Source organism: Theobroma cacao, chromosome 5 (assembly GCF_053813885.1).
Source record: "Theobroma cacao isolate CCN51 chromosome 5, ASM5381388v1, whole genome shotgun sequence".
Classification (NCBI taxonomy): Eukaryota; Viridiplantae; Streptophyta; class Magnoliopsida; order Malvales; family Malvaceae; genus Theobroma; species Theobroma cacao.
In genome coordinates this window covers 47,333,533-47,358,722 of record NC_142643.1, presented here as the reverse complement: position 1 = coordinate 47,358,722, position 25,190 = coordinate 47,333,533, and the positions used below count along the sequence as shown (strand labels likewise).

The 25,190-nt window shown below is 37.9% G+C and overlaps 6 protein-coding genes across 11 annotated transcripts; 2 read left to right on the top strand and 4 right to left on the bottom strand.

Moving 5' to 3' along the window:
- Positions 1-16: 16 nt before the first annotated feature.
- On the top strand, positions 17-3,888 carry LOC18600598 (Noc2p family). The gene is made up of 10 exons (XM_007031133.3): positions 17-251; positions 378-449; positions 541-1,086; positions 1,453-1,755; positions 1,942-2,271; positions 2,357-2,563; positions 2,745-2,831; positions 2,997-3,091; positions 3,185-3,334; positions 3,489-3,888. The coding sequence occupies exons 1-10, from the start codon at positions 159-161 to the stop codon at positions 3,754-3,756; spliced, it is 2,151 nt and encodes a 716-aa protein (XP_007031195.3). The 5' UTR covers positions 17-158; the 3' UTR covers positions 3,757-3,888.
- A 113-nt stretch (positions 3,889-4,001) lies between these two features.
- LOC18600597 (agenet domain-containing protein) lies at positions 4,002-7,212 on the top strand. Its single transcript, XM_007031132.3, has 3 exons — positions 4,002-4,763; positions 5,543-6,187; positions 6,855-7,212. The coding sequence occupies exons 1-3, from the start codon at positions 4,272-4,274 to the stop codon at positions 6,861-6,863; spliced, it is 1,146 nt and encodes a 381-aa protein (XP_007031194.3). The 5' UTR covers positions 4,002-4,271; the 3' UTR covers positions 6,864-7,212.
- Positions 7,213-7,833: 621 nt separating this feature from the next.
- On the bottom strand, positions 7,834-8,833 carry LOC18600596 (uncharacterized). The gene has a single exon (XM_007031131.3). The coding sequence runs from the start codon at positions 8,490-8,492 to the stop codon at positions 7,992-7,994; it is 501 nt and encodes a 166-aa protein (XP_007031193.1). The 5' UTR covers positions 8,493-8,833; the 3' UTR covers positions 7,834-7,991.
- Positions 8,834-9,564: 731 nt separating this feature from the next.
- On the bottom strand, positions 9,565-15,967 carry LOC18600595 (Metallopeptidase M24 family protein). Of its 6 annotated transcripts, none has more exons than XM_088806541.1 (14): positions 15,611-15,932; positions 14,874-14,948; positions 14,366-14,629; positions 14,026-14,118; positions 13,697-13,903; positions 13,325-13,428; positions 13,072-13,138; positions 12,847-12,954; positions 12,329-12,421; positions 11,609-11,699; positions 11,399-11,469; positions 11,098-11,153; positions 10,448-10,508; positions 9,565-10,104 (listed from the first exon to the last, which is right to left on the bottom strand). In XM_088806541.1, exons 1-14 carry the CDS (start codon positions 15,656-15,658, stop codon positions 10,042-10,044), a joined length of 1,401 nt encoding a protein of 466 aa, XP_088662667.1. In that variant the 5' UTR covers positions 15,659-15,932; the 3' UTR covers positions 9,565-10,041. The 6 variants fall into 6 exon arrangements, 4 of the variants coding, with proteins under 4 accessions (XP_088662667.1, XP_088662665.1, XP_007031191.3 ...); XM_088806539.1 differs by having other exon boundaries at positions 9,565-9,995; positions 11,059-11,153; positions 15,611-15,926; XM_007031129.3 differs by having other exon boundaries at positions 9,565-9,995; positions 15,611-15,911.
- A 349-nt stretch (positions 15,968-16,316) lies between these two features.
- LOC18600594 (rhodanese-like domain protein) lies at positions 16,317-19,962 on the bottom strand. Its single transcript, XM_007031123.3, has 9 exons — positions 19,532-19,962; positions 19,267-19,428; positions 18,959-19,064; positions 18,606-18,804; positions 18,283-18,364; positions 18,028-18,110; positions 17,692-17,824; positions 17,423-17,588; positions 16,317-17,143 (listed from the first exon to the last, which is right to left on the bottom strand). Exons 1-9 carry the CDS (start codon positions 19,679-19,681, stop codon positions 16,401-16,403), a joined length of 1,824 nt encoding a protein of 607 aa, XP_007031185.3. The 5' UTR covers positions 19,682-19,962; the 3' UTR covers positions 16,317-16,400.
- A 353-nt stretch (positions 19,963-20,315) lies between these two features.
- LOC18600593 (importin subunit alpha-4) lies at positions 20,316-25,016 on the bottom strand. The gene is made up of 10 exons (XM_007031121.3): positions 24,567-25,016; positions 23,604-23,700; positions 23,418-23,509; positions 23,202-23,333; positions 22,740-22,925; positions 22,440-22,603; positions 22,163-22,241; positions 21,941-22,069; positions 21,536-21,663; positions 20,316-20,960 (listed from the first exon to the last, which is right to left on the bottom strand). The coding sequence occupies exons 1-10, from the start codon at positions 24,786-24,788 to the stop codon at positions 20,579-20,581; spliced, it is 1,611 nt and encodes a 536-aa protein (XP_007031183.1). The 5' UTR covers positions 24,789-25,016; the 3' UTR covers positions 20,316-20,578.
- Positions 25,017-25,190: the final 174 nt, after the last annotated feature.

The window sequence follows — 25,190 nt, the reverse complement described above, 5'->3', positions numbered from 1 at the left end:
AAAAAAAAGAAAAGCCCTAAGCCAACAGAGTAGCCCAGCCGGAGCATAAAAAAGCCGGTGGGTAATCTTTCTCGCCACCGGCGAAACACCCAAACACCGGCGTCGAGTTAGTCAAGCTCGCAAGCAGTAAAGGTTTCAACTTTTTGGTGTTAGATGAAATGGGAGAAAAGGGCAAGAAAAGTAAAACAATGTCAATATCTCAGAGTGCAGCTAAAGAACATAAAGAGCAGCTTGAAAGGCTTCAGAAAAAGGTTTCTTCTTTTGTTCTATGTTTTTTATGTTTTGGGTTTCTGGATTTTTGTCTTAAATTCTTCTTCTTTCTATCTTTCTTTGGCTCATTGCGAAAGATTTTATCTTTTCTTTTATTGGTTTTACAGGACCCAGAGTTCTATCAGTATTTGCAACAACATGGCAAAGACCTTCTTACGTTTGATGATGAGGATGTTGATGTAAGTTACGAAAATTATGTTCAAGTTTTTGTTTGTTTCAAATGGCTGCATAAATTACAGGTGCAATTTCAATTGTTTCAATCTTTTGTAGGATGACGTTGATGTTGACATGGAAGATCCAGAAACCCAGTTGGGCGATGAGACTCATGAGCATGGTATCGCTGAGGAGGGGGAGAAACCGTCCAAAAATGTTATAACTACTGCAATGGTTGATTCTTGGTGTAATTCAATTCGAGAGGATGGAAAACTAAGTGCGGTTCGTTCTCTTATGAGAGCTTTCAGGACTGCTTGTCACTACGGTGATGATACTGGGAACGACTCATCAGCAAAGTTTAGTGTCATGTCCAGCAGTGTATTTAACAAGATAATGTTGTTTACACTATCTGAAATGGATAGAGTTCTCCGCAAATTGTTGAAACTTCCTGCTTCTGGTGGAAAGAAAGAGACCATAAATGAGCTAATGAACACAAAACAATGGAAGAGCTACAACCACTTAGTGAAGTCATATCTTGGAAATGCCTTACACGTTTTGAACCAAATGACTGACACGAAAATGATATCATTCACTTTACGGCGTCTCCAATATTCATCTATATTTTTGGCTGCTTTTCCAAGCCTTTTGAGGAAATACATTAAGGTATGGAGGAAGCTATATAGAATTTTTTTTTTTCGAAGTCAATTATTTTTTTGCAGTTATTGCTTGTTTATGGTCCACTTGTGGTCGTGGACCTGCAGTCTTGAACCAGCAACATTAGCAGTTGGAATGTGGAACCCTTTTGTACTTTCTATAGCCTGTGTGTAAGAAATTAGTTTATCAGTTAGGATCATTCGAGGTTTAATTTGTTCCTACGTGGAGGATATTGTCTTTCAATGTTTGAGGAATATAGAACATGGTCATGAGTTGGTAGTGATTGCAGTGACTGCTTGTTCCTTAATTGGTTTTTTTTTTTTGTTTTAAATAATGTGGTAAGTAAGATATAAGATTTTCCTTTTTTTTTTCCAGGTCGCACTTCACTTTTGGGGTACAGGAGGCGGTGCTCTGCCTGTTGTCTCCTTTCTATTTCTTAGAGATCTTTGCGTTCGCCTAGGATCTGATTGCCTAGATGAATGTATCAGAGGGATATACAAGGCCTATGTTTTGAACTGCCACTTCATGAATGCAGTAAAATTGCAGCACATCCAGTTTCTTGCCAATTGTGTCATAGAACTTATTCGAGTGGACCTTCCAACTGCATATCAACATGCATTTGTTTTCATCCGACAATTGGCAATGCTTCTGCGGGATGCACTCAATATGAAAACTAAGGCATCATTCACACTTTTTTGCTTATAAAAGTTTACTTCTGTAATTAATTATTTATCATCTGTGTCTTTGAGTCTAAATCTTGTGATATAGTGGAAGATCATGTGCAACCCATTTTCTTTTTTGCAGTTTTTTGGTGTTTGTACCGTTTTTGTTTTGCCTGAACAATGCCCATGTCTCAAATTGCAGGAAGCATTCCGAAAGGTTTATGAGTGGAAGTTTATGAACTGTCTTGAACTTTGGACTGGAGCTATTTGTGCCTACAGCTCAGAAGCTGATTTTAAACCCCTTGCTTATCCATTGACCCAAATTATATCTGGGGTTGCCCGTCTAGTTCCAACTGCTCGATATTTTTCGCTCAGATTGAGGTGTGTTAGAATGCTTAACCGGATTGCTGCGTCTACTGGTAATTTTATTCCTGTTTCTATGCTTCTTTTGGACATGCTGGAGATGAAAGAATTAAATAGACCTCCCACTGGTGGTGTTGGCAAAGCTGTTGATTTGCGTACGACACTGAAGGTATTTTTGAAACATGGTTTATTTTATTCCAATTTATAGAAAGCAGCTCTATTCCTGTGTAAAATTAGACAATTTTCTGTTTCAGGTAAGCAAGCCCATTCTGAAGACACGAGCCTTTCAGGAGGCATGTGTAATTTCTGTGGTTGAAGAGCTTGCTGAACATTTAGCTCAATGGAGCTATTCTGTTGCTTTCTTTGAATTGTCTTTTATTCCAGCTCAGAGGTTGCGTTCCTTCTGCAAATCTACTAAAGTTGAAAGATTCCGCAAAGAAATGAGGCATCTTATTCGTCAGGTACATCCTTTAGATTGATTATCATTTGTGTCCTCCATGTGCTGGAGATGTCTCAAAATTGGATTTATGGAAAAAGAATTCCACGTTAGGTTTGTGAATCTGTTATTTATAAGCATGCTTCTTTACATGTTGCTAATTTTTGGGGTGCATGCTACTGATTGTGTCATGTCTTTCACATCAGATTGAGGCTAATACTGAGTTTACTAATAAAAGGCGTGCATCAATTACATTTCTACCAAATGATCAAGCAGCAACTTCTTTTCTTGAGGTCTGTGGAATTATTATTTCTTAATTTTTCCATTGTATGCTCTTGCCTTTATCCTGTTTAAGCTTGTGAGCTGCATGATGATGTTTAAGCTTGTGATCCGTTGACAGCTTCAGTTTACATAGATTTGGTATCATGAAGATTTACTAAGCTTTTTGTTGATCATAGGATGAAAAGAAGGTGGGGACTAGTCCTCTCTCACAATATGTTGTAACTCTGCGCCAAAGAGCACAACAAAGAAATGATTCAATGATGGAATCCAGGTTTATGATCTTGCTCTTTCATTGAGTGCATCCCTATATATATTGTAATTGTGTTAAAGACACCTAGTTTACGTAGCATGCATGTATTTTCAGTGTTCTCGTGGGTGAAAAGTCTGCTGTCTTTGGGAGTAAGCTTGATCGGATACCAGCTAGTGATGAAGAAGATGATATCAGGAACAAGGATGAGGATGAGGACGGTGCTTCTGTTTTTAGTTCCTCCTGGTTACCTGGAGGTGATATCAAGTATGGATCGTCATATTTACATCTCTTCCTCCCCCTCTCTCTCTCACACGCACATTTGTGCAAAAAGATATACATGCACTCGTGCACTCAATTTCTTTCCTATCCATGATTGTGTATTTTGTTTTTTCTTTCTGAAACCAATGTCGTCCAACAGGGCCAAGCTTCCTAAAGAGGAGGTGAAGAAGAAGAAGAAAAAGAAGAGAAAGATGGAACAAGAGGTAGATGAAGATATTGTGGAAGACTTAGTACTTAGTTCAGATGAAGATGCATCTTTGAGTGACTCCCCATCTACTGAGGAAGATGGCAGTGAAGAGCAGCCGGGCAGCAGACAGCAGAGCAAGAAGCAAAAACCAAAGAATATGTCAAAGAAGAATGTAAGATCTCATTCAAATAAATCAAAGAAGAGAAGGAGATCTGGTTGAGGAAACCTTGTCATTGACCATTCCTATGGTCCTTGTATGTGTTGGTTATTTGATTCTTGTTTTTAATCTCTTTTTGATTATGGCTTATTGATTTTTCCATTAATTTATATATTACTGAATTTCTTCTGTTTACTTACCTATTGATACACTGACACACAATCTGGGCTGTCGAATCACTCGAAACGAGTATTAAAAATGTTTAACTGGGTACTCTAGTAGCTAGAACTCGAGCTTGTCTTGATAATGAACAAATCTCGAGTCCGAATAACTCACAAGCAACTAATCTAAGAACTTTGCACAGTGAAATAATGGGAAAAAAATTTGTACATAAAAAGTTGAAAGCAAAAGAAAGTAGAACATAAAAACCTTCTTAATTCGAAAGTCAATAGTTCTTGGTAACTCGCAAGTGATCGACGTCAGTAACCACTTGACATTCCTGATTCCCCGTCTGTCTGTCTCTCACTCCCGCCAAAAAGGCCCAAGAGAACCCATTTCTCTCAGCCCCCAGAAAAGGAATGCCACCGAAACGAAAGCCCACCACAGCCCCCGCCACCGAAGATCCGGCATTCCCGGGCCTGGAACCAGGTTCCCAGGTGGAGATCAGTTCCAACGACCCTGGATTCCGAGGATCGTGGTACATCGGCACGATCATCAAGCGTGTCTCTAAAAGAAACCCCAACAAGTTTTTGGTCGAATACACCCACCTTTTCCAAGACGAGGCCGGGACTAAACCCTTGAAGGAGACCATCAACGCAGCGGATTTACGCCCTCTGGCCCCCCGAGAAAGAGCAAGGAAGTTCAAGTTCGGTGAAGAGGTGGATGCTTATCACCATGACGGCTGGTGGGAAGGGATGATCACGAAGGAGTTGGAGAATGGAAAGTTTCATGTTTACTTTAAGAGGTCAAAAGAGCAGTTGGAGTTTGGAGAGGATCAGCTGAGGCTTCATAGAGAGTGGATTAATGGGTCTTGGAAGCCACCATTGGAGGAAGATGAGCAAGTAGAGGAGGTAAGCTCTTTTGGGTATTTCTTGTTTCTTTGCGTTTTTATTAATCTGTTTGGTTGTTGGAATAGAAAGTACAAGGTAAAGATGATGAAAATGCAAGAAATTATGATTTTTGATTTGTTTCTTGGAGTGTATACTTGTTTAGAATGTTTATAAATGTGAGTTCTGTTTATATAGTTCATCTTATGTTGTTTTCATACGTTTGTTGTTGGTTTGAAGAATAATAGAAGGAAAAGTTTGTCCGTTTGAGGATCTGAATCTATTATGTGCTGATACAAACATTGATAAATCTGCTATTAGATAGTGGTGCTGGTTTCAGGAAACTGGTAGTGCTGCTCAATTATGTCAAACTGCACTCATGATGGAGACAATGATTGAATGTATAAACTTGGAAGTCAATCATATGAATTTGTTACTGTTGTTGATTGTTTGTACTTTGTAAGTAACAGCTGATGGATGCATAATTGACTAAACAGAGGAGTTAGGTCTATCTCTATCTTTCTCTCTTTGCATGTGTGTAGTTGTGCATATGTCTAGGTTAAGGTTAGGACAGCAGTTGGGGAAGGGTGTATACCGGTGATTAGTTTCAATAAGCTGTAAAATGAAGGGTAAGGGGAAATTTCGAGGAAGAAGCAGGATGTCAGACCTAAACAATACCTTTAAGAAATAAGGTTTAGAAGATTCGATTTTTTCTAAGCTATTTTTATGTTCCCTATTAGGTTATGATTTCCAATGTCTTAGGTAGTGTGTGCATCCTTATCTTTTCACATTTTTAACTGCAGAAAGTATCAGAAGAAAAAGAAGTGAAGCCTAACAATGGAAAGACTGAGGAGATGATATCTAACAGCACAATAATTGAAAACAATTCTGACAAAGAAGTGATTGAAGGAAAGCTGGAGTCTGACAAAGCTGTTACTCAAGAGAAGCTGGAGTGGGACAATGCAGCAACCGAAGAAAAGTTAGAGTCTGATAAAGCAGGGAGTGGAGAGAAGTTGGAGTGTGGCGAGATAACAACAGAGGAAAAGTTTAGTGAAGGAGCGCATGTTGAGGTGACCAGTGATGAAGATGGTTTTGAAGGTGCTTGGTTTGCTGCAACTATTGTTAAAGCAATGGGGAAGGACAGGTACCTAATTCAGTATGAGAGCTTGAGAACTGAAGATGACACTGATTTCTTAAAGGAAGAGTTTGATACCCTGCACATTAGGCCTTGTCCACCAGAAATTGTTGTGGCTGATCGATTCAAAAAGCTTGATGAAGTTGATGCTTTTTACAATGATGGCTGGTGGGTGGGTCTGGTTTCTAAGGTTCTTTCTGATTCAAAATATGAAGTCTTCTTTAGGACTACAAATGAGAAAATGAAGTTTAAACACTCTGAGTTAAGGCTGCATCAGGACTGGATTGATGGAAAATGGGTTGCAGCTTCCCAGGTAATGACTCTCTAAATGCTTCAACATCTTTGTACATATTTGTACCTCAATGTTGTTGCATGGGGTTTGCTTGGGAAATTAAAAACATGGTCTACCTTTCTCTAGACTTGCCAATGGGCTTTTAGGTTGGCTGTTTAAGTATGGATTTAGTCCCTGAATCTTTATAAACTAGTCAAAATGATCCTGAATTTTTGTTAAAATCGCATCCCTATATTTGCAAAATTTCTGCAATTTACCAAAATCAGTAACAACATGACAGTGAGTCTATTGCACCTGTCTATTATCTTAAGGAGACTACGTTCTTGAATGTGTTGTACACATATTTGTATTTGTTTGTATGGATGCATGGGAGTGATTGTGTGTGCAAGAGCGAGGGAGAAGGTATCAGAAAGGGGTGTGATTGTGTGATTGAAACCTTAGTAACTGGTTAACAACAACACGCCTGCTTGTCAAATGATGGCAACTTGTTCCGTCTTAACAATATTGTTGGCAGTTGGAATGTAACTTTCATGATGTGGCTCATCCTGCACCCTTTTCTTTCTTCCAAGTTTAAATTTGACACCTCACTGCTAATACAAAAACACGTATTCCATGCACCAATTACGAAAAATGGGCTTGTACAAGGTTTTCACTAATGTTTGGTTGGTTGTGATTTGCGTGTAATCAGGCGTTATAGTCATGATTGCTGCAGAAGGAGAGGTTTCAAGCATGTCCGTGATCACTGGATTATCAGATGATTCATCATTGACACTACACCAGCTTGGGGCCTTTTTTCCAGAATCAAAGTAGAGGCAGATCTTTTCCCTTTTTCAGCTTATCACATTTGTTGCTGGTGATTGCTTCTGTAACCAATTTTAGGCATTCATGGGCATTTGTTTTAGACTGCGATTACCTCAAAGGCAACATTGAATTCCGTAGAGCATATTAAAACGCCATTTATATGAATGGCCTACTCTTTCCAGGTCTATTGACTTTTCCTAGTCTTTGCAGTGGAATGATCCAATGATCCATTACTTTCTCAACAAGTTTTGTGTGGCTTGTTTCATGAAATCGTTGAAAGTAACTCTCATGACGCGTTGGTTACGGTGGACTCAAATCATGTGGGTGGTTCATGCATTAATATGTAGTTAAGTGCTCTGTTCTGGTTGGCGGTTGAGGCCCAGGCTGGATTTTGACCCTCTTCCTCGGTCAATATTGTTAAACAATTATTAGTTTAAGGTTTAAGAATGGGCCATCTCATGGGTTCTGATGTGGAAGAAGTTCATGTCGGGCTTTTCTAATTCCTAGTTTCGTGTTCTTGATGCTCTGTTTACCAATACGTGCCTTTGATTGTTTGGTTTATGGAATCCAAAAGGAGAGATTATTATCTTAAAGATGACCCATCAATCTTCAAAATTTAAAAGTTAAGGTAGTGGTCATATTGTGTACTCTCTTCGACCCAATGAGGTAAGAAACAGAGGAGAGAAACAAGGAAGAAACATAGGCCTCTAGTAAAAAAACAGAGTACATTTTTTCACCTAAAAAAAACCATTGGTGCCTTGCAACAGGTTGAAGCAACAATGCAACATTAGGCTTCTCAGGTACCTATCCGATAAAAATGGTGGGAGTAGCAGTATCATGCAACCAATGGAAATGCAACATTGGTATTCTGAAATTGTAAACAATTTTTCTTTATTGCTACTAGCAATATTTAGCGAAAAGAAACTAGGTTAAAGACAGCACATCCAGAAGAAAAGGGGACAAGAGTAATCATGAACCCACAGTCACAGATGAACCACTTTGTCCTATTGAAATCGAAAGTAATCTAGACCTCCTTCACCTCCAAAGCTTCATTCACATCCTTTTCTTCCTTCTTCTTCTCCTTGGCATCCTTGACTTCACCTTCAATCTCAAAAGCTGATACAGGGAAAGATCTGGACAGCCCTGCAGGAGTCTTAAAAGTGATTTTGCCAGTGGGTGGATCATCAACATAGATATCACTGAGTGTGATCCAGAGCAAAAGCTCCTTGGTCTTTACCCCAGTCAGCTTCTTGATCTTGCTTTGCTCGACAACAGCAGTGACTTCGGGTGCATAGGAAACAAGCTTCCCAATCTTTTCAAACTTGTGGGTTATGCTCTTCTTCTGTTTGAGCCACACAAACCCAGTGTCCTTCACATACCCACATTCTTCAATGTCTCTCAGGGGCAAAAGCCCCCTGGGCATGCCAACTTCCTCGAGCAAAAACTTGGATTTCTCTTGACAGATCTCATCTCCATGGTAAATTTCAGACGCACTGGCTTTGATCTCATCGGTGACCAGAGACATTTTTTCTTCTTTCTACAACTAGATCAAACCCTGAAACTCGTCAGCTTGTGCCTGTTGAGAAAGATGCTGAAGGGTATGGTAGCTTAAAGAGGATGGGGGTTGATATAGTTGTCAAGGCATTTATTCACCCTTGTGGGTTCCAAATTATTTCCAATATGCCATTATGGCATGCAATTTTTGCCTCCCGACGAGACAATGATTTTGGTCGGCTATTTTCAAAGGACAAGGGATGGATTAGGCTTAGCCAATATTCTTTGGGCCTCCAGGGCTGCTGCTCATTGCTAGCTGTAGGTGTTATTGGTGAACTAACAGGGGAGTAATTTAGGTGAACAGAAAGGGGCATAAGATTCTGCAGAGCCACCCCTTAGTGTTTACGATGTAGTTGGAAAATTTATTGCAGAAATTAAGGGGGAAAAAGGGAAAGCAGTGGGTGTTTCAAAGCAGCTTCCAATAGGAATATGCCAGGTGCGATTTAGGTGGTAGGGGGGGAATCCATTTATGGAACTGACGTATGTTGCAAACGGATGGGAGTTTGCAGAGCAAACGTACAACTTCTCTAATTATGGCAGACTGGTATTCTGTAGTTCTTTATGGAAAACTTGGAAAATCACGTATATAGGGGCTTGTCCTTTTATATAGTCGAGAAATCGATAATTTGAATATTTGATTCAATGATTTATGCTTACCACTCGAAACAGTGTACATGTCATTACATCACCACCCGGAGACCAAACAAAATTGAAAGAGGAGCAAGTGGAAATCACTAAGCTCAGAAACTTGTTTCCTATCAGTAAGTGGGGGTAGGAGCAGCCATTAATATTTTGCTCTAGCACTGTCAAGGTGGTAGTTAAGGACTTATGGCCATGCTTGCTGTCATGGAAGGTCCACAGTGCCTATATCTTTGTTTTCTACAACATGTCATTGATGGTCAGTTGCCACAATTAATACCACTTTGCACAGGTGTCACCAGGCTTTCACCCAAACTCACTATGCCAGAACTAAATCTGGTAAAAGAGGACAAGAACTGATGCAGTTTTAGGTAAATCAAAGATGAATGCAAATAAGGAACTAATTTTCCCCCTGATTAATGGTAAATTTATTGATTATCAATGCAAAACAATTAAATAGGTGCTTACAAACTTGCAGGCCTAAAGGTGAAAAGAATCGAGTGATAGCTCTCTCTTACCGGCGATATGGAACAAAACAAGGAGGAACATGGAGGATTCTGATAGACAAGGGTAAGGGTATACATAGAGGCCACATGACAGGCCATTTTCGCAGGAAATCTGGAAACTTGCGCAGAACTGGAAATCATATCTCCTTTGAGTCCGAATAGGCATCAGAAATGATTTCCACTGCCAGAAGGTCCTGACATACGTCAAGACACCATCATCTGGTTGCAGCTTTTATGTTGTTATGGCCCTCCATTTCTATTCCATGACTGTAATTGTTCAGCAAGGATTCAATGTGTTTGATCTCTTTTGGCATTGATCCAGTAAGAACCTGTTTCCATATTCCACAATCAGAGAGCAACAAGAAATAGAAGGATTTACCGACCACAGACTAATAATTTGATAATGATTACTGTCTGGTAAAATGTCCCCCAAGAAGCCTGAAAGAACAAGCTCTCATTAGCTATGATTCTGCCCTTTTTACTCCAACTACTTTAACTGATTTATGTAAAATATTTTACTGAATATGTCACATCAAATAGAAAGATATGCTTAAGAATGAAAAGGCAAAAAGTGATGATAACCATCAAAATCTTTGAGTGATTATTATCAGCAACAAGTCAGATCATATACGAAATATTTTTGAGAATGAAAAGGAAAAAGTAATAATAACATCTTCGAGTGGCTATCATCAGCAGAAAGGCCCATGATTGGTGAAACAACCACATTTTTTTCTAGGTTTGGGCTATAATGATATTGTGTGAATGCAGTTTGAATTTGTACCTCACAACCCGTTTCCGTAATCAGAACCTCATCTTCAATCCTTATTCCAATGCCTTGGTACCTGCAATACATCATCACTAAGTAACTTGCACAATGAGTATATGATAGTATAATCTGTTTAGGACGCAACTTCACAAGGACTCTTTACCAGGGCAGTGACTTCTAAATGCAAACAATCCAACATTTCAACCTGATGTCCTCGTATATATATATAAGGACTTTCTATCATGATAGCAAAATTCACTTAGTATTGAAATGTTTATCATCTACTGACAACTCAGTCATGGATGTGCAGTGTTAGATCGGTAAGACAGAGTCAATGAAAATAACACAAGTATATGCACTCAACAAAACCTAGGGTCATCTTGCTTATGACCAATATAGCAGTTCAACCAATGACAAAAATCATAGCAAACCCACATAACAGTATATGTGAATAGAAACGTAAGGCAAGGCAATTCTTAATCAGGTGTCGCAATGCAATATAATTTTGTCATGAGAGTGATTATTCACACTTTGAGTTGCCATGATTGTAGAATTTAACCAAACATCATAAGTGGTATCAAGACATGGTTCATGGGAAGCACCAGGTTGTGAGGTTTTGAATTTACAATGGAACTTTTATTTCGCCAAGTGGACTCCATAAATACCTCTCTGGACCATCAAGACTCGATGGGAGATAGATTCCTGGCTCAATGGTAATCACCTGCCATGGACAGTAAATTCACATCAACACTCCAGTAGATAAAGTTTAAGATAGAGGATGTTGATATCACCAGTCCAACCACCATGCAAAAACGTTATTCCTATTGTTTACTTAAGTGAGAAAATTTCTTGAAAGTGAAAAAAGATGATATTCCACCAAATAGTAGGTATGAACAAAAAACTCTAATATCATGTGAAGCAAGTTGAAAACGCTGACATTGGTTTTCACTCAAAGAGATAACTTACTACTCCTGGCTTCAAAGGACGGTCATAGCTGATCATGGAACTATCATGGACATCCATTCCTAGATAGTGACCTGGATATAAAAAAATTATCAGGCATAATCTTCATCATTTGATTCACAATTTTGAAAACACAGAAAGGATATTAATATTTTGAAAACCTGTTTGTCAGAAAAACATTAAAAAGCTTGTCAAATCAAAGCTTAGACGAACCTATTGACGTTGGGTTCAATTGGTGATAGGATCTAAATTGATCCCTTTTCAAAATCCCAATTTCCTTCAGTCCTTTGAAAAGCAGTTCAACCTATGAAAACACACAGCTTTACACAATCATAACATTCCTTTACAGCTCAATGCCGCTTACACTTCAAGAAATTGCCAGATAGATATCAAAAGGAATGCTTATTCCACAAGAAAATAAATATTGGTAAACATATACTTCCTTGAAGGAAGCAGAGAGATCATCTAGGTGATTTCCACATCAGAATACATTAAATAACACTATATTCAGTGCAAGCACAACTTTCCATTGCCTTAAAGATGAACAAGTAAACAATGAATAAGATCAATGACTCCTTTGGGAAGTATCAAAATACAGCATGACTATGGAAGAAGCATTACTGGCCACTCTTAGAGTAATTGAAAGCATAAAATAAAACAGAAAAAAGATGTGGAAACAATATGGATCCAGTACCACAAGATCAATATCTGATTTCTTCACATTCAGACTAAATTATAGCTATCACAAACTTACATATTGGAAAACCTAATGACAGTTAGAAGGCTGAAAACTAGATTACATTGGTGTATGCACATATTAAATTCCTTTTAAAAATAGATTATTTCATTTTAAATTGCATGTATTCTTTATTTATAGTTCAACATGTGCTGGTAACAAATGAACAATGTGTTTTTGAATTCCTAATGCCATACCGAATAGTTGTGTATTTGACGAATGCTAGCACCGGGTTTGCAAAGCCTCATACATTCCTTGTTTGTTTGTAGTATGAGATCATAAACCTCTTCCTGAAAAATTCACAATGAAAGCTATAAGCTTCTCGACTGGGGTTCTCTGCCTGGTTAAAGAATAGAAAATTAACATGACTTAAGCTTTTTAGGGGGAAAAGGAAACAAAAGAAGAAATCAAAAAGTTGCTAAGGAAGTAAGCCATGAAAAGCAGGCAGGTATTCATCCCAGAACTACTTAGCACATCATAGATAAGACATCAATAAAGAGAATAAGTTACTATCAAATAGATAAACACATGCTGCACATTTCAACCTCATCACACATTCAAAATAAAATACCTTCATTGCATGATAAAGAAAGAGAACTGTTCCAATAATACTTTTCTACATGCAAAGAACACAAATTCACATGAAACTGACCATGAAAAAGCATTTTCAGATGTTCCAGAATCTAATAGACAAGATGGTGCATATTAAACATACTTGTACAGAAGAAAAGCTTCCACAGGGTGGCCAGGTACGAGTAAGATCACTGCAATAACCATGCAGCTCACATCCAACATCCATCAGAACAAGTTCCCCATCTTTAATCTGAAAAACAATTGATGAAGTCAAATCTTAACATTGATCATCACATCAACACAAAGTAAAATCTTATTTGCACTTTTTTGGTGATTTAAAAACCAGATTTACAACAAATAAACTTACTTTCTGATCATTTCGAGAATAGTGTATTACACTACCATTAGGCCCACCACCAACCACAGGGTTAAATCTGGTGAAGGACAATGATACTAATCAGTAAAACAATTCAGAAGGTTAGTTCACAATTATAATTGACTACCACAGCTGCTAGTATATTTGTTGCTCCACCAAACATGATTTGAAATAAGCATGGCATTCTTAAAGTGGAAGAATATAGCTTCTATAGTTCAAGTTATTTACAAAGGCAAAAGCTTACGCCATTCTCTGGGCACCTCTCAATCTGCATTCATATTCAACCTTTGCTGATAGCATGGCCTCATAAGGATATGTTTTGGAATGCAACATTGTCTGCAAAAGAGCCTGTCCAAGAGCAAGATATGTATTATGTATGAAAATCATACGTGTAATTACCTTGTCACAACTAAAAAAAAAAAACATAACAAAAGGCACATCAATATGAAGTAACAGTGACAACCACAAAATAATGAAGATTTCCTACCTGGTAGTCAGATATTTGCGACCTCAAAAAGCTTAATAGCAAAATATATTTAATGCCAAAAATAGTTGTGTATTATAAATTATATAAGATTCAGATTAAGAAGGAACAACAGGGTAGACATAGAAGTACCTGACAAGCAATTGATGCAGATTCTTTCATTAACTTAAGTTCAGCAGGAGATTTTACCCAACGTAACTCATGGGTGAAAATGGAAAGGTCACTCACTTTCCCAACATGAGCTGCCTTTTGAAAGGTCTCCATATCTGTATAGGTCGGTGTGGCTGTCAACGTATTGTGGAACAATTTGCAAGATCTTTTAATCATATCTGGAAGGATCTGCCAGGCATTATTTTTAAAATATAAAATAAAAAAAAGAAAGAAGCTATCGCTTTCCTTATCATATCATATCATATATGCCAAAGCAGAGTTATCATATCTAGAAGTTATTATCATATCACCTCATTTAATTTGCTCATGGGATATGCTTTCTCAGCCTTGAACATCTCCAGTGCTGCATCAACTCCAGCTGTTTGTCCTTGCCAAACAATGTCCTACATACATCATATTTTCATAGAATTTAGACTAAACTTTAAACATTGCCATGCATATGAAAATGAAAAGAAGCAATTATTTCTAAGCCTCCCTACAAAAATAGAGATATCATGATGTTTTCATGTCAACCTACTTCCATGCCCAATACCAAGTCCAAATGGAGCAATTCCTTAAAAATGAAATGATTAAAGCCTTCTTACTGCCAAAATAAGGCAAGAAAAGCATTGGATATTAGAAACCACATACGTGAGCTTTTGCTTCCGGCATGAACATGCATAAACCACACTCTTGACTTAATACTGCCACTCCACCAGGTTGTTGGCAACCGGTAAGATACAAGTAATCTGCATCTTGTCGAAATGTGTATGGCACAACATCAGTCATCATCTTTACAGGGGCCGCAGCAATGATGGCCAAGCTTTTCTCTGGAAGAAGTTCCAACAATCTTTTTCGTCTTGAGATGTATTCCTCAGAAGTTATACCAGGTGTAATTTCCCCTTCCTTCATTAACTGCAAGGTAAAACATGAAGTAAAAAACTTAGAACAAGTACTAATTAAAAATAAAGCATACTAAAAAGATAGCTGCTTCTCTTTGTCCAAGAGGCTGACCACATCAAATTGCCAATTTATCCACAATCACACCGATTTTGTTTTTGCAAGGTAATCATCCAAAAGCAATCATCACACTTCTAAAATCACTACCACATTTTTAACATCGAGTGATAAGGAATTGAGGATATGTTAAGAAGCAGACCTGAGGATGAGATGCTGGAGTTGGTTGCCCAAAATCTGGGATTGCCTTAGTAGAATATGCATGGCGACGAATAGCCTAGCAAGTATTTTACAATAAGGTTAACAGTCGATAGAATAATCACTTATATTTTTCCAATAACAGAGAAATAATAAGCTTAGAATAGGTTGATATTATCAAAAATTCCACCATCCAGGCATGAAATTTTGTCTGATTGAATAATTGATACCCTTCAGTCTTCAGTTCAAAGAAAAAGAACATTGGGGAAAAAGATGTAAAATCTTTGAACTAGAAGACTTTACATATAGATATAACATGGAGGAAGTATAAATTCGATCATAAATCAAAATCATCAAAAGAATAATGGAAAAAAAAAAGAATGCAAATTTGATAAAAACAAAGATCACAAAGCAAGTAAGCAACCTTCTACAGCTATAACTAAAACATCAGCAGAATTCACGAATAATGTGATTCATTTCCAACTTAATGGACAAACTGGGAAGCACCCAACTTGAAAATTGAATCCAGCAATGATATTTCAATGTCCCAATAGAAAGAAAAAACAATATGAAAGATGCTTGATTGAAGCAAATGCCTTGAGCACATATTGTTTGAAAAGTACCCACTTGATAATTCTAGCCAATGATCATAAAACCATGAGTCCTATCACAAAGGGAAAAATGCAATGAGGTAGTAGGATTGGGGAAGACAAGGAAAAAGAAAGAAAGAAAGAAAGATACTTGTTTGGAGGATAACTGTTGCAGCAGTTTCGTACTCAGAGTCTTCATCTTTGTTGCTTCCCTTTGTTGGGTTTCCAAAGGGTTCGTTATGCTTCCAATGTCTGTTCAGTTAAAGCTAACAGTTTTGTGTTTGGGGTTTGTAAGAGGTTTATGATGTGAGAGCTCGTTTCAGTTTAGGGTTTAAGACTTGAAAGGAGTTCCCGCACCTACTGAACTCACCGAAGAGAAACTAGCCTAGCTGTCTCTCATTTGACTTCTCTCTCTCTCTCTCTCTCTCTCTCTCTCTCTCTAAATGGATGAAAGGGCATTGGTGAAGGCTTCTTGTTAAACTTTGTTACCATTCGAAACAGAAACTTCATCGTACCCAACCTTCCAGTTGACTACGTTTTGTCTTTCGGTACGAAAAAATGGGAACTTCATTTGATCAAGATTAAGGGTTTTTTCTATCTAGTTTCTAAGTACTTTCATAAGGGCAAGGACCAATGTTTTTTGTTCATCAACATTTCATCTGTTGGATTTGAAAATTTTAAAATTAGAATTAGTTGAGTAATTTTTTCATCCCAAAACTTGATTGTTTCTGATTACTTCATCATTTACGTCTGAAAATTTCGAAAATCGAATCAACCCAACAATTTTATCAGCAAAGAATTGTTAAATTTGGCCCATTAAAAAGCAGCAGCTGACTAGCATACACTTGGCCCATCAGTTCATACTCCAAGGAATTAGTATCTTCATTTCAAGAGCTAAATGTTATTTCTAAATATGGAAAGGATAGTACATATCCAATACATCAGAGAAAACGTTGAAGAAAGTCCTTTATATCATCGATGTATGGAGGCCGAGTAGGAATGATGTGACCAAATTCATGTTCAATGATAACAGAACAACCATCTTCAAATAATGATGCCAGGTATCTGCTGGTATGACTTGTGATCTGCCTGTCCTTACCCGGATCGCGACCAAATATATGAAGTGAAGGACAATTAATGGAGCCTTGCTTGAAAGCTGGTAATGGAAGAGCAAACCCAGAGCACAAGATCACAAATCTGAAATCAATGTCACCCTTTATCCTCTCTCTTTGTGCACAAACTAGAGCAGCCATTGCTGCTCCTTGTGAAAATCCTAATATCCCATCAAAGGGTCCTTGCTCAGAGAACACTTTTCTCAAATAGCCTAGTGATGCATCAAAGCCATCTGTTTGCCCCTGGTACTGAAGAGGATCAAACGGCAGATCTGCTATTTTCCAATCAGCTTCACTGATTCCACTGAAATCAGGTGCAACCAACCATGCACACTTCCTCTTGCAGTTCTCTGGTAGAGGAGCATGTTGTCCTAAAGGTGGTGCACAACTATTGTTTGCTTCCATACAAGATTGGTAAATGAATGGCAACTCATGGGGCGCATCAACAAAAACAAGCTCAGCAATGCTTTTAAGTTTCTTGGCTAATGATGCACTTCTTCCTTTAAAACTGGAAGCATTTTGCCGAAAACCATGCAAGCATAAGATCCTTAGTTTCCTTGGAGGCCCATTGCCTGTGGCATAGAAGTCATAACAAAGTTAGGAGCAGCAAAACGGAAATTGAGGTCAATTCTAACTTTAAACTTTTCAAGCACTCAGGACTCAGGACATCTAGGTGAATCAAGCATTCAGCATTTAAGGATAGGCTTCAAGATAAATCCTCGAGTAAATATCATAAGACATAAGAGAAGAAGGATAATAAAAACTGTCAAGGGTATCACTAACACCAACTGAGATAATCATTCAAATACTCAATAAGACTTGCTCATCACTAAAGGAATTACAGACCTTACCATATCTTAAAGGCAACTGAGATGAGATTATGGGATCTGAACAAACAGTTTTCAGGTCACTTTGGTCCAATAGTGCTTCAGGCTCACTATCTTCCACAGATGGAAATGATCCAATTTCCTTACAATGTTTCTGGCACAGCTCACAAACATATGCATCACTCTTTAGCTGCCACCCAAATTGACAAACTTCAGAAACAATAATGATGAAATATAGAAAAGATGGAATCTTGTGAAAACATGATCACTAAAGAGATTATTGTAGAACATACCTGACAACCATCACAGATCAACACAAGCATTCTGCAGTGCATACAGCGGCAGCGTGAAGAATAATTGTCATAAGAAGAGCCACAAATAAGGCAGGCACCCATAATATTTGTATCTGAGCTTCCAACTGAAATCCTAACAGCCATACAGAGAGGTACATGCAAAATTGTCAGTGTTAATTGCAATCCATACCCACTCACAATGTTGTCAGTGTTAATTGCAATCCATACCCACTCACAATGTAGAAATGCAATTTCCATTTGCCAGCCTAGAGTGACAGAATAATAGAATACTAATACATATTCTAAAATAGCATGCTGACAACTATGAAACAATACCGGTGATCAAAAACAAAGTTCTTTCCTCTGAAAAAACCACCATCAGGAAATTGTTCCAAATAGCACTGTATTCCACCAAATAACTGCAATAAAGCCAATACATTAGAGATATATCATGATTGCCGTTGTCATGAAGGGGTTAAGCTTACTTACTTCAGGTGATAAAATCAGCATAAGTAAACACCAACTTGTAACTTATTATATAGGTAAACAAGCAAAATTGACACAATTTCCTATTTGGTTTAAAAAGCCAACCTGAAAGACATTCTCAAAGCCAGGACCTTTTGACCTAATATAGGCTGATGCCATCTCACAACGGATTCCTCCAGTGCAATACCTGTAACACAAGCCTATTAAAAACAAGATCTCCAAATGGTATGAGAAGCATATAATTAAGCTCAAACTCAAGTCTCCACACCTCCTACCAAAAAGAATATCATTTATAAAAAAGGGGGCAAAAATTATAGTTGAAGAGTTGTTCAATAAGATTTGAATCCAAAGACAATGATTAACAGGCATGAAAGAAAAACTGGAATACACCTCCACAGAACATAATCAGGGTTCAAGGGAGTACTTACATGAGGACATGTTTTCCTCTCAATTGTTCCGAATTATTATCTATCCAAGCAGGCAGATCACTATACTGCCTGATACCTGGATCCAGTGTTTCCACACTTGGAGAATGAAACTTGCCAATTCTTGTCTCATATAAATTTCTAGCATCCAATAGAACCAGCTGCTTATCATCACTTGGACTTCCATTCTCCATAAGTTGCTCTGAAAAGCATAAAATGTTCAATTAACAAACACACAATTTGAAACCACAATCATTTGCCAACAAGCAAAAAACATGACGTTAAATAAATATCAGAAAGTAACTAATAAGTCATGAAAAATGAGAGATTCAGAGAAACCAAAGGCTATAGAATACCAGCACTCTGAAGAACAGAATGGAACTCAGCAGCAGAGAGATGCCTCCCAGCATTAGAAACCTCTGGAGCTTTAAACAGGGGATGAGAACTAAAAGTAACCAATTCCTAATAACAGATCGAAAAATATTACAATGGTGGGAAGCGTCAACACAACATTGGTAAATGTTCCGAAGAACATGCAAACAAAGATGGTATCCAAACAAAGACAATACAAAGTGGACTTAAACTCCATAGCAATCACATTCGAAATATAACAAGCAGTTGAAAAATAATATAAAAAAGGAAAAGGTTGGAACTTAGGACAAACCTTGACAACACGAATGGAAAGAGAAGTAAAGCCACACTCAAAAGCAACCTTGTCATTCAAAGGATGATGACAAGAAGCAAGCTTAAAGTCAGTTCCTTGGAACAAACTATTCGACTTCACGGCTTCGATGTGCTTTTCCAATGCTGACAACAACCCACCAACCTGCTTACCAAAAACAGAAAAAGACCCAATGATCCTTAGACCCAAACGATTGCAACTTCATACAGAAAAGGCTGCAGATAAAGCAATAGCAGGCAGAGCTTACGGTGACATTAACGCCATTGGAAGACAGACGGACTCGGCCGAGTAGACCCAGAGAGTTGCAGTTGGAGTCGTAGAAGGAGAGGAGGGAATCGACATCAGTGATGGAGGCGTATTTGTAATAGAGAAGTACTCCATATTCATCCTCTGACATCTTTCTTCTTTTTCAGGGATTTGGGTGCTTCGGTTTGGATTTCGTATCCCTAAATAAATAAAACACCAACCCACCCTTCTTAATAAATGCCCGGCCTTGCGTTCCTGGGCTGCCCCGTCTTCCTTCCTCCTGTTTGCCTGGTCTTTTTGCGTTGCCTGGGTTTGCACTTTTCGAGCATAGGGTGTCCTGTCTGTTTTGGCTAGGTTGTAAGTATTAGGGTAGTTATTCTTTGGCATTTTTAGGGAGAGTAGGATAGTGATTCTAATTTGCTTAACATCTTTTAATGAAAGCACAATTTGTTGAACTTACTTATAATCATAAAGAAAGGAGTGATTAAAGAGTAAAACCCAATTCATTAGAAAAAGCTCTTACAAATTGGCATAACATCTCTATGAGATGCTTTTGTTAAGGAATGTGAAATGCAAGTGCTGCAACATCACTTTTAGTGTCCATTTACCAAGCACAATCTTCAGAGTTCAGAGTTCTTTCATATCAAATGGCAGCCCCATTACATTACATTGTAATAAGTTTATTTTTCTACTACTAGCGTAGCCTGTCCAGCTTTGATTTAGAACAAGGACAAGCTTCACTCTCAATGCTTATAGTACAAGAAAACCATTAAGCTGATTTCAGATTTAACACAATCACAAGGAATTTTTTTCCTATGGAATATAGAAAAATATAGAAATACAAATCAAGTTAAAAACCCTTTCAACACATTTCAAATAATTCCCACAAAAAAGAAAAAAGAAGAAGAAAAAACAAAAGCCTATGCGCCAGAACAAAAACCCTGACCCCTTTGGCAGCGGTGAAAATGCAAACACAAGTCTAAAAATTTCACCGCGAGGAAAGTAGCAACACCTACAAAACTAGAACTGGATTCCCAAACTAAACACTTCAACCAAATTTGAAGCCACCCGGGGGAACGTTGGGCTGGTTAGCTCCAAAATTAAAGCCTTGCTGATTTTCATTCCCACCATCTTGGAGGTTCTGTTCATCATCTTCTTCTTCAGCCCAGTATCTCTCCAAGATCTTCACAGCCTTCTCATAAATCTCATGGTTGTCGTGAGTTTGAAGGTTTTCAATTTTATCCAATCCGTCACATTCATCGATCATTTGTGCATATAGATTGATTCCACCATTCATTCCCATTTCCTTATCAGCCTCACCAACCTTCAGAATGTTCTCGAGCCCCTCAAGGCAGACAGTCACAATCCGTGGATCTGGACAGATTAGTAGATCACAGAGTGGCTTAATGCAACCTTGGCTCACCAGGAATCTGCAAAATAATAGATCATATGAGGTTTGCCACATTCAAGGGAGACTCTCTGTCTCTCACTGTCTCTCGTGCATATGACTATGTGAAATGGTTAAGAAAAATTATAAGGTTACTCAAGTGAGGACCAGAGAAAAGTACTTCCATTACATATTACCAAAAAAAGTATGGCCAATACAGCTGTTGTTCACATATTAAATATTATATCTTGACAATCTAGTTGCATACCAAAATGTTGATATATGGTATTGTCATCAAATTTATGAGGATAAAAGAAATTCAAGGAGACAGTATATAAACACTTGATAACTGCATTGATTGTCCAGTTAACTAGCTAATTTAGTTGAGCATGCCGACAGCTCAAGTACCCATCAATATCTGATCATACATGTGTGCACCATGATGCTGATGCTGGATTTGGACAACATCAGCTTATATGCATGTGTGTGTCTTGCAAATCTATGTGTGGAGGTTTACATGTGTTCATGTGTCTTCTATAAACAATATTGAACATTCATGAATGTCTGATCTATAAAAGAAAGAAGTGAAACATAAGCCGAAAATGGAACACGACATACTGAATCTGCTCATGAGCTCCTCCAGAGGTGGCATTTGAGATGGCCCATGCAGCCTCCTTCTTAATGTCAAATTCTGCATGTTGAAGGAGGTGTACAAGAGGAAGAATAATATTGGCCTCAATAACTGCCTGTGCCACAGAAAATCAACAAATAATCAATATCAGTACGAGTGCTTCTAATTTTGAAAGACACTGTTAATTGAAGTCACCCTCCAAATAAAGCAATGCTTCAATTGGCTGCGAAGTAAGATTTGGACCATTTTATTGACACCTTGGAATTTTTCACTAACAATAGGCACTTCTTAGGCAGCTAAAGAAGATTCCATCATCATACCTTCTAGGCCACTGCACACATGCAGACAATAGAATCCTCATAAAAAGAACTGGGCAGAGAGAGAAACTATACCTGTATTTGAGTTCTATTTCCAGCTGTTATATTAGAGATTGTCCAACAAGCTTCTTTCTTGATGCTTTTTTTATGATTTTGTACAAGAAGTTGATAGAGATGAGGCAGCACCTTGTTTTCAATCACAAACTGAAAAATATACTAGGAGTTACTTTGTAACTTTGATGCCCTTTTGCACAGAAATGCCATACTGCTGTCAACATGTATAAATGTCCCTCATACCTGAGTCTGATTATCATCACCAGTGACAATGTTTCCCACAGTCCGAAGAGCAGGTATGAGAACTGTAGGCGATGGGTGACTGGCACAAATGAATTTTAGTTAGCAGCAGTTGTCAAAATATTGCAACAAGTATAATACCCAGAAAGTATACAGATATAAAAACCCTGTGACGGAAGCAAAAATTATAGGCAGCAGCCAAAATGGAGAGGGTGCATAATATCTATTGCAACCTAAGGTAGTTACCATTCAAGTACTTTGTAGAATATGCAAAGCTTACCCTAAAAGTTCCACCAGTCGAGAACAGACCCCAGCCTCAATCACAGCCTGAATTTTGTCATTTGGGCCATCTGAAAGATATGATAGTGCCCAGCAAGCATCTGTCAGAACTTCTTCATCATTCAAGTGGATAAGTTCCCGAAGAATTGATAAAGCAGGCTTCACCTGACAAGAAAACAAGGGTTGTTATCACAACTACCATAAGTTACCCCACATATATGGTGTCAAAAAACAACATTAAGCTAAATTATTAAAAACTTTTTCTATGACAATTTTCATAGAAGTCTCCCACAGTTTCTACCTGCTCAAATGGTGTTGGCGGCTTGCCACGGCAGAAATTAGATAATGTCCATGTAGCATTCCTCAGCATGGATAATTTGGAGCGTTCATTTAACTGAGCTAGCAGTGGCATAAGTGCACCATTACCAAGAACTAGATCTCTACAACTTGGTGAATCACCAGCAACATTACCTAACGCCCATACAGCCTAAATAGAAAAAATGCCAAGTAAGGATGCAAACACATCAATTGTTGCAGCTAAGGAATAGTTAATAGAACATATGCACACAGATTGAATGTGGGATAAACAAAAAATGTTTGACATAAAACAAGAATCAAGTTAAAGTATATAGTGTCAGGTAAAGTACTTGCATAAAATGTAGAACTAAAACATTAATGATCTAAGTTACATGGAAAGTAAGAGAATTCTGTCACTCTACACAGTTACAGAAGATACAGATGAATAACTGAAACAAGAACTGACCTGCTCTCTAACATCATCACTAGCAGAACTAAGCAGCTGCACAAACATTGGGACAGCACCATGTTCAATAACAACCCGTGTGTGCTCAGATGTGCCAGAGGCAACATTGGTCAAAGCCCAGGCAGCCTCAAACTAAAATCAAAGGCATGTTAGTCTCTGTAATAATATTATTTCTTAAATTACTTCAATTTAAACAAAAGAAAGAAAACATCACACTTGCAATTGGGGCAGATCCTGCCTTCCAAGAAACTCCACAAACCGAGGGACAACTCCAGCTTTGATTACTTCATCAATTGGAGGACTGCGCTCTACAAGTAAAACAGATGAAAGTCAACAATGTAAATGGGTATATTCTTAAAAAAGGAACTGTTCTAAGAGTACGAATTAGGAAATATAACTTACCTATTGACAACAGCTTTCTAAACTGAGTTGTGGCTTCTAACTGTGAGGCAGGATCATCGGACCACACACCTTGTACCATCAAAGGAATACTTTCCAACTGTAAGATATTATCAAGAATACTAGGTTCAGGATCCAAATGATAAAAAGCCTAAAATATTAAGGATCAAAAGCATAACAAAATCCTTTCCACACTACTCAGGCAGAATTGATGTTTCGATATCCTAACTTCAAAAACAGTATGATAATATACATTTAACCTTTCCCAACACCTGAAAGAGATCTAAAATGCTAAGTCTTTTTCCCACCTACATGTATTTTATCAGCAACAAAACCAAACAGCCACAGGAAATTCCTGCGACTGAAGAAAGCACTTCTCTCCATGCTTCATTGAATTCCTACTAGATCAGAGAATATCAGAGTATTGTAATCCTAAATCCACAACCTTAAACCTCCACTTCCCCCGTTTTTGCCAATTAACCAAACAGGAATCTAAGACAAACCCTTTAATTGAAAGGCCAGGCAAATCTCAAAACCAACACATGGAGAGAAAAAAAAAAGTAGCTACCCTATTACATAAGCATAAAAAAAATTACTTTTTTCAAATTAAAAAGGCTTTTCTTTATCAAACATTTCTACTTCTACCATTATAATTACGTGTCAATAAAAATTAAAAAAAAAAAAACTGAATCTAGTGAGTTTAATGATCTCCATTGCGTTAAGAACCCAAATCGCCATTAAATCTTTTCATTTTTCTCAATAAAGGTATTAAATAAAAATCCTTCCTTTCTGATCTTAAGAATTAGCAGTTCTAATTGAAAAATAACAGCAACGATATCAATGATAAGTAACAGCAATAATATCAGTTGAATCGAGATCCCAAAGTTTCCCTTAAACAAAAACCAAACACGACAATCAAAACAGTTGGAAAAACATTAAAAAGAAAACCAACAAAAAAAAAGGTACCCTTTTTTCAATAGCGGCAGCATTTTGCGCCGCATCGAGCAAAGGCTGCTGAGACTGAAGCAGAAGGCCCTCTCTCCGCTTTTTAAGGAGATTGTCTTCGCGCTTGTTCTTCCTGATCTCAACCAGATTGTCCTCTCTCCTCCTCCTGGCTTCCTCCGCATCCACTCCTGTCTTGTAACCCTTCTTCCTCACCTCAGTTCGGGTACTTGGTCGAAGCGACATTCTCGTTTGCTTTTGGATAAAAAAAAAAGACGGGTTTGTATCCAATGCTTGCCCTTTGTGCTTGTAGAAATGACACTGAAAGGAAGAAATGAAAGGGAATAAGAAGGCGGATCGTAGGGTGGGTAGTGGTGGCGTGGAGGTGGAGAAGAGAGAGAGAGAGATTGTCAAGTGAAAAATCAATTCCTTTTTTCCTTCTTTTGTGCTCTAGGAGGAAGTGGCAACTAGATTTTGACACACTTGCAAGTTGCAAACTGCCTGGAAATGAGAAAAATAAATGAAAATAAAATAAAGTGGGCTTGGGCTTTTTACTTTCATTAAATTAATGGGTTTTTTAATGGAAGTTGAGTAATTTAATTAAGCCCAAAATAATTATGGGCCTCTAAAATTTTCTAATCCTAGAAG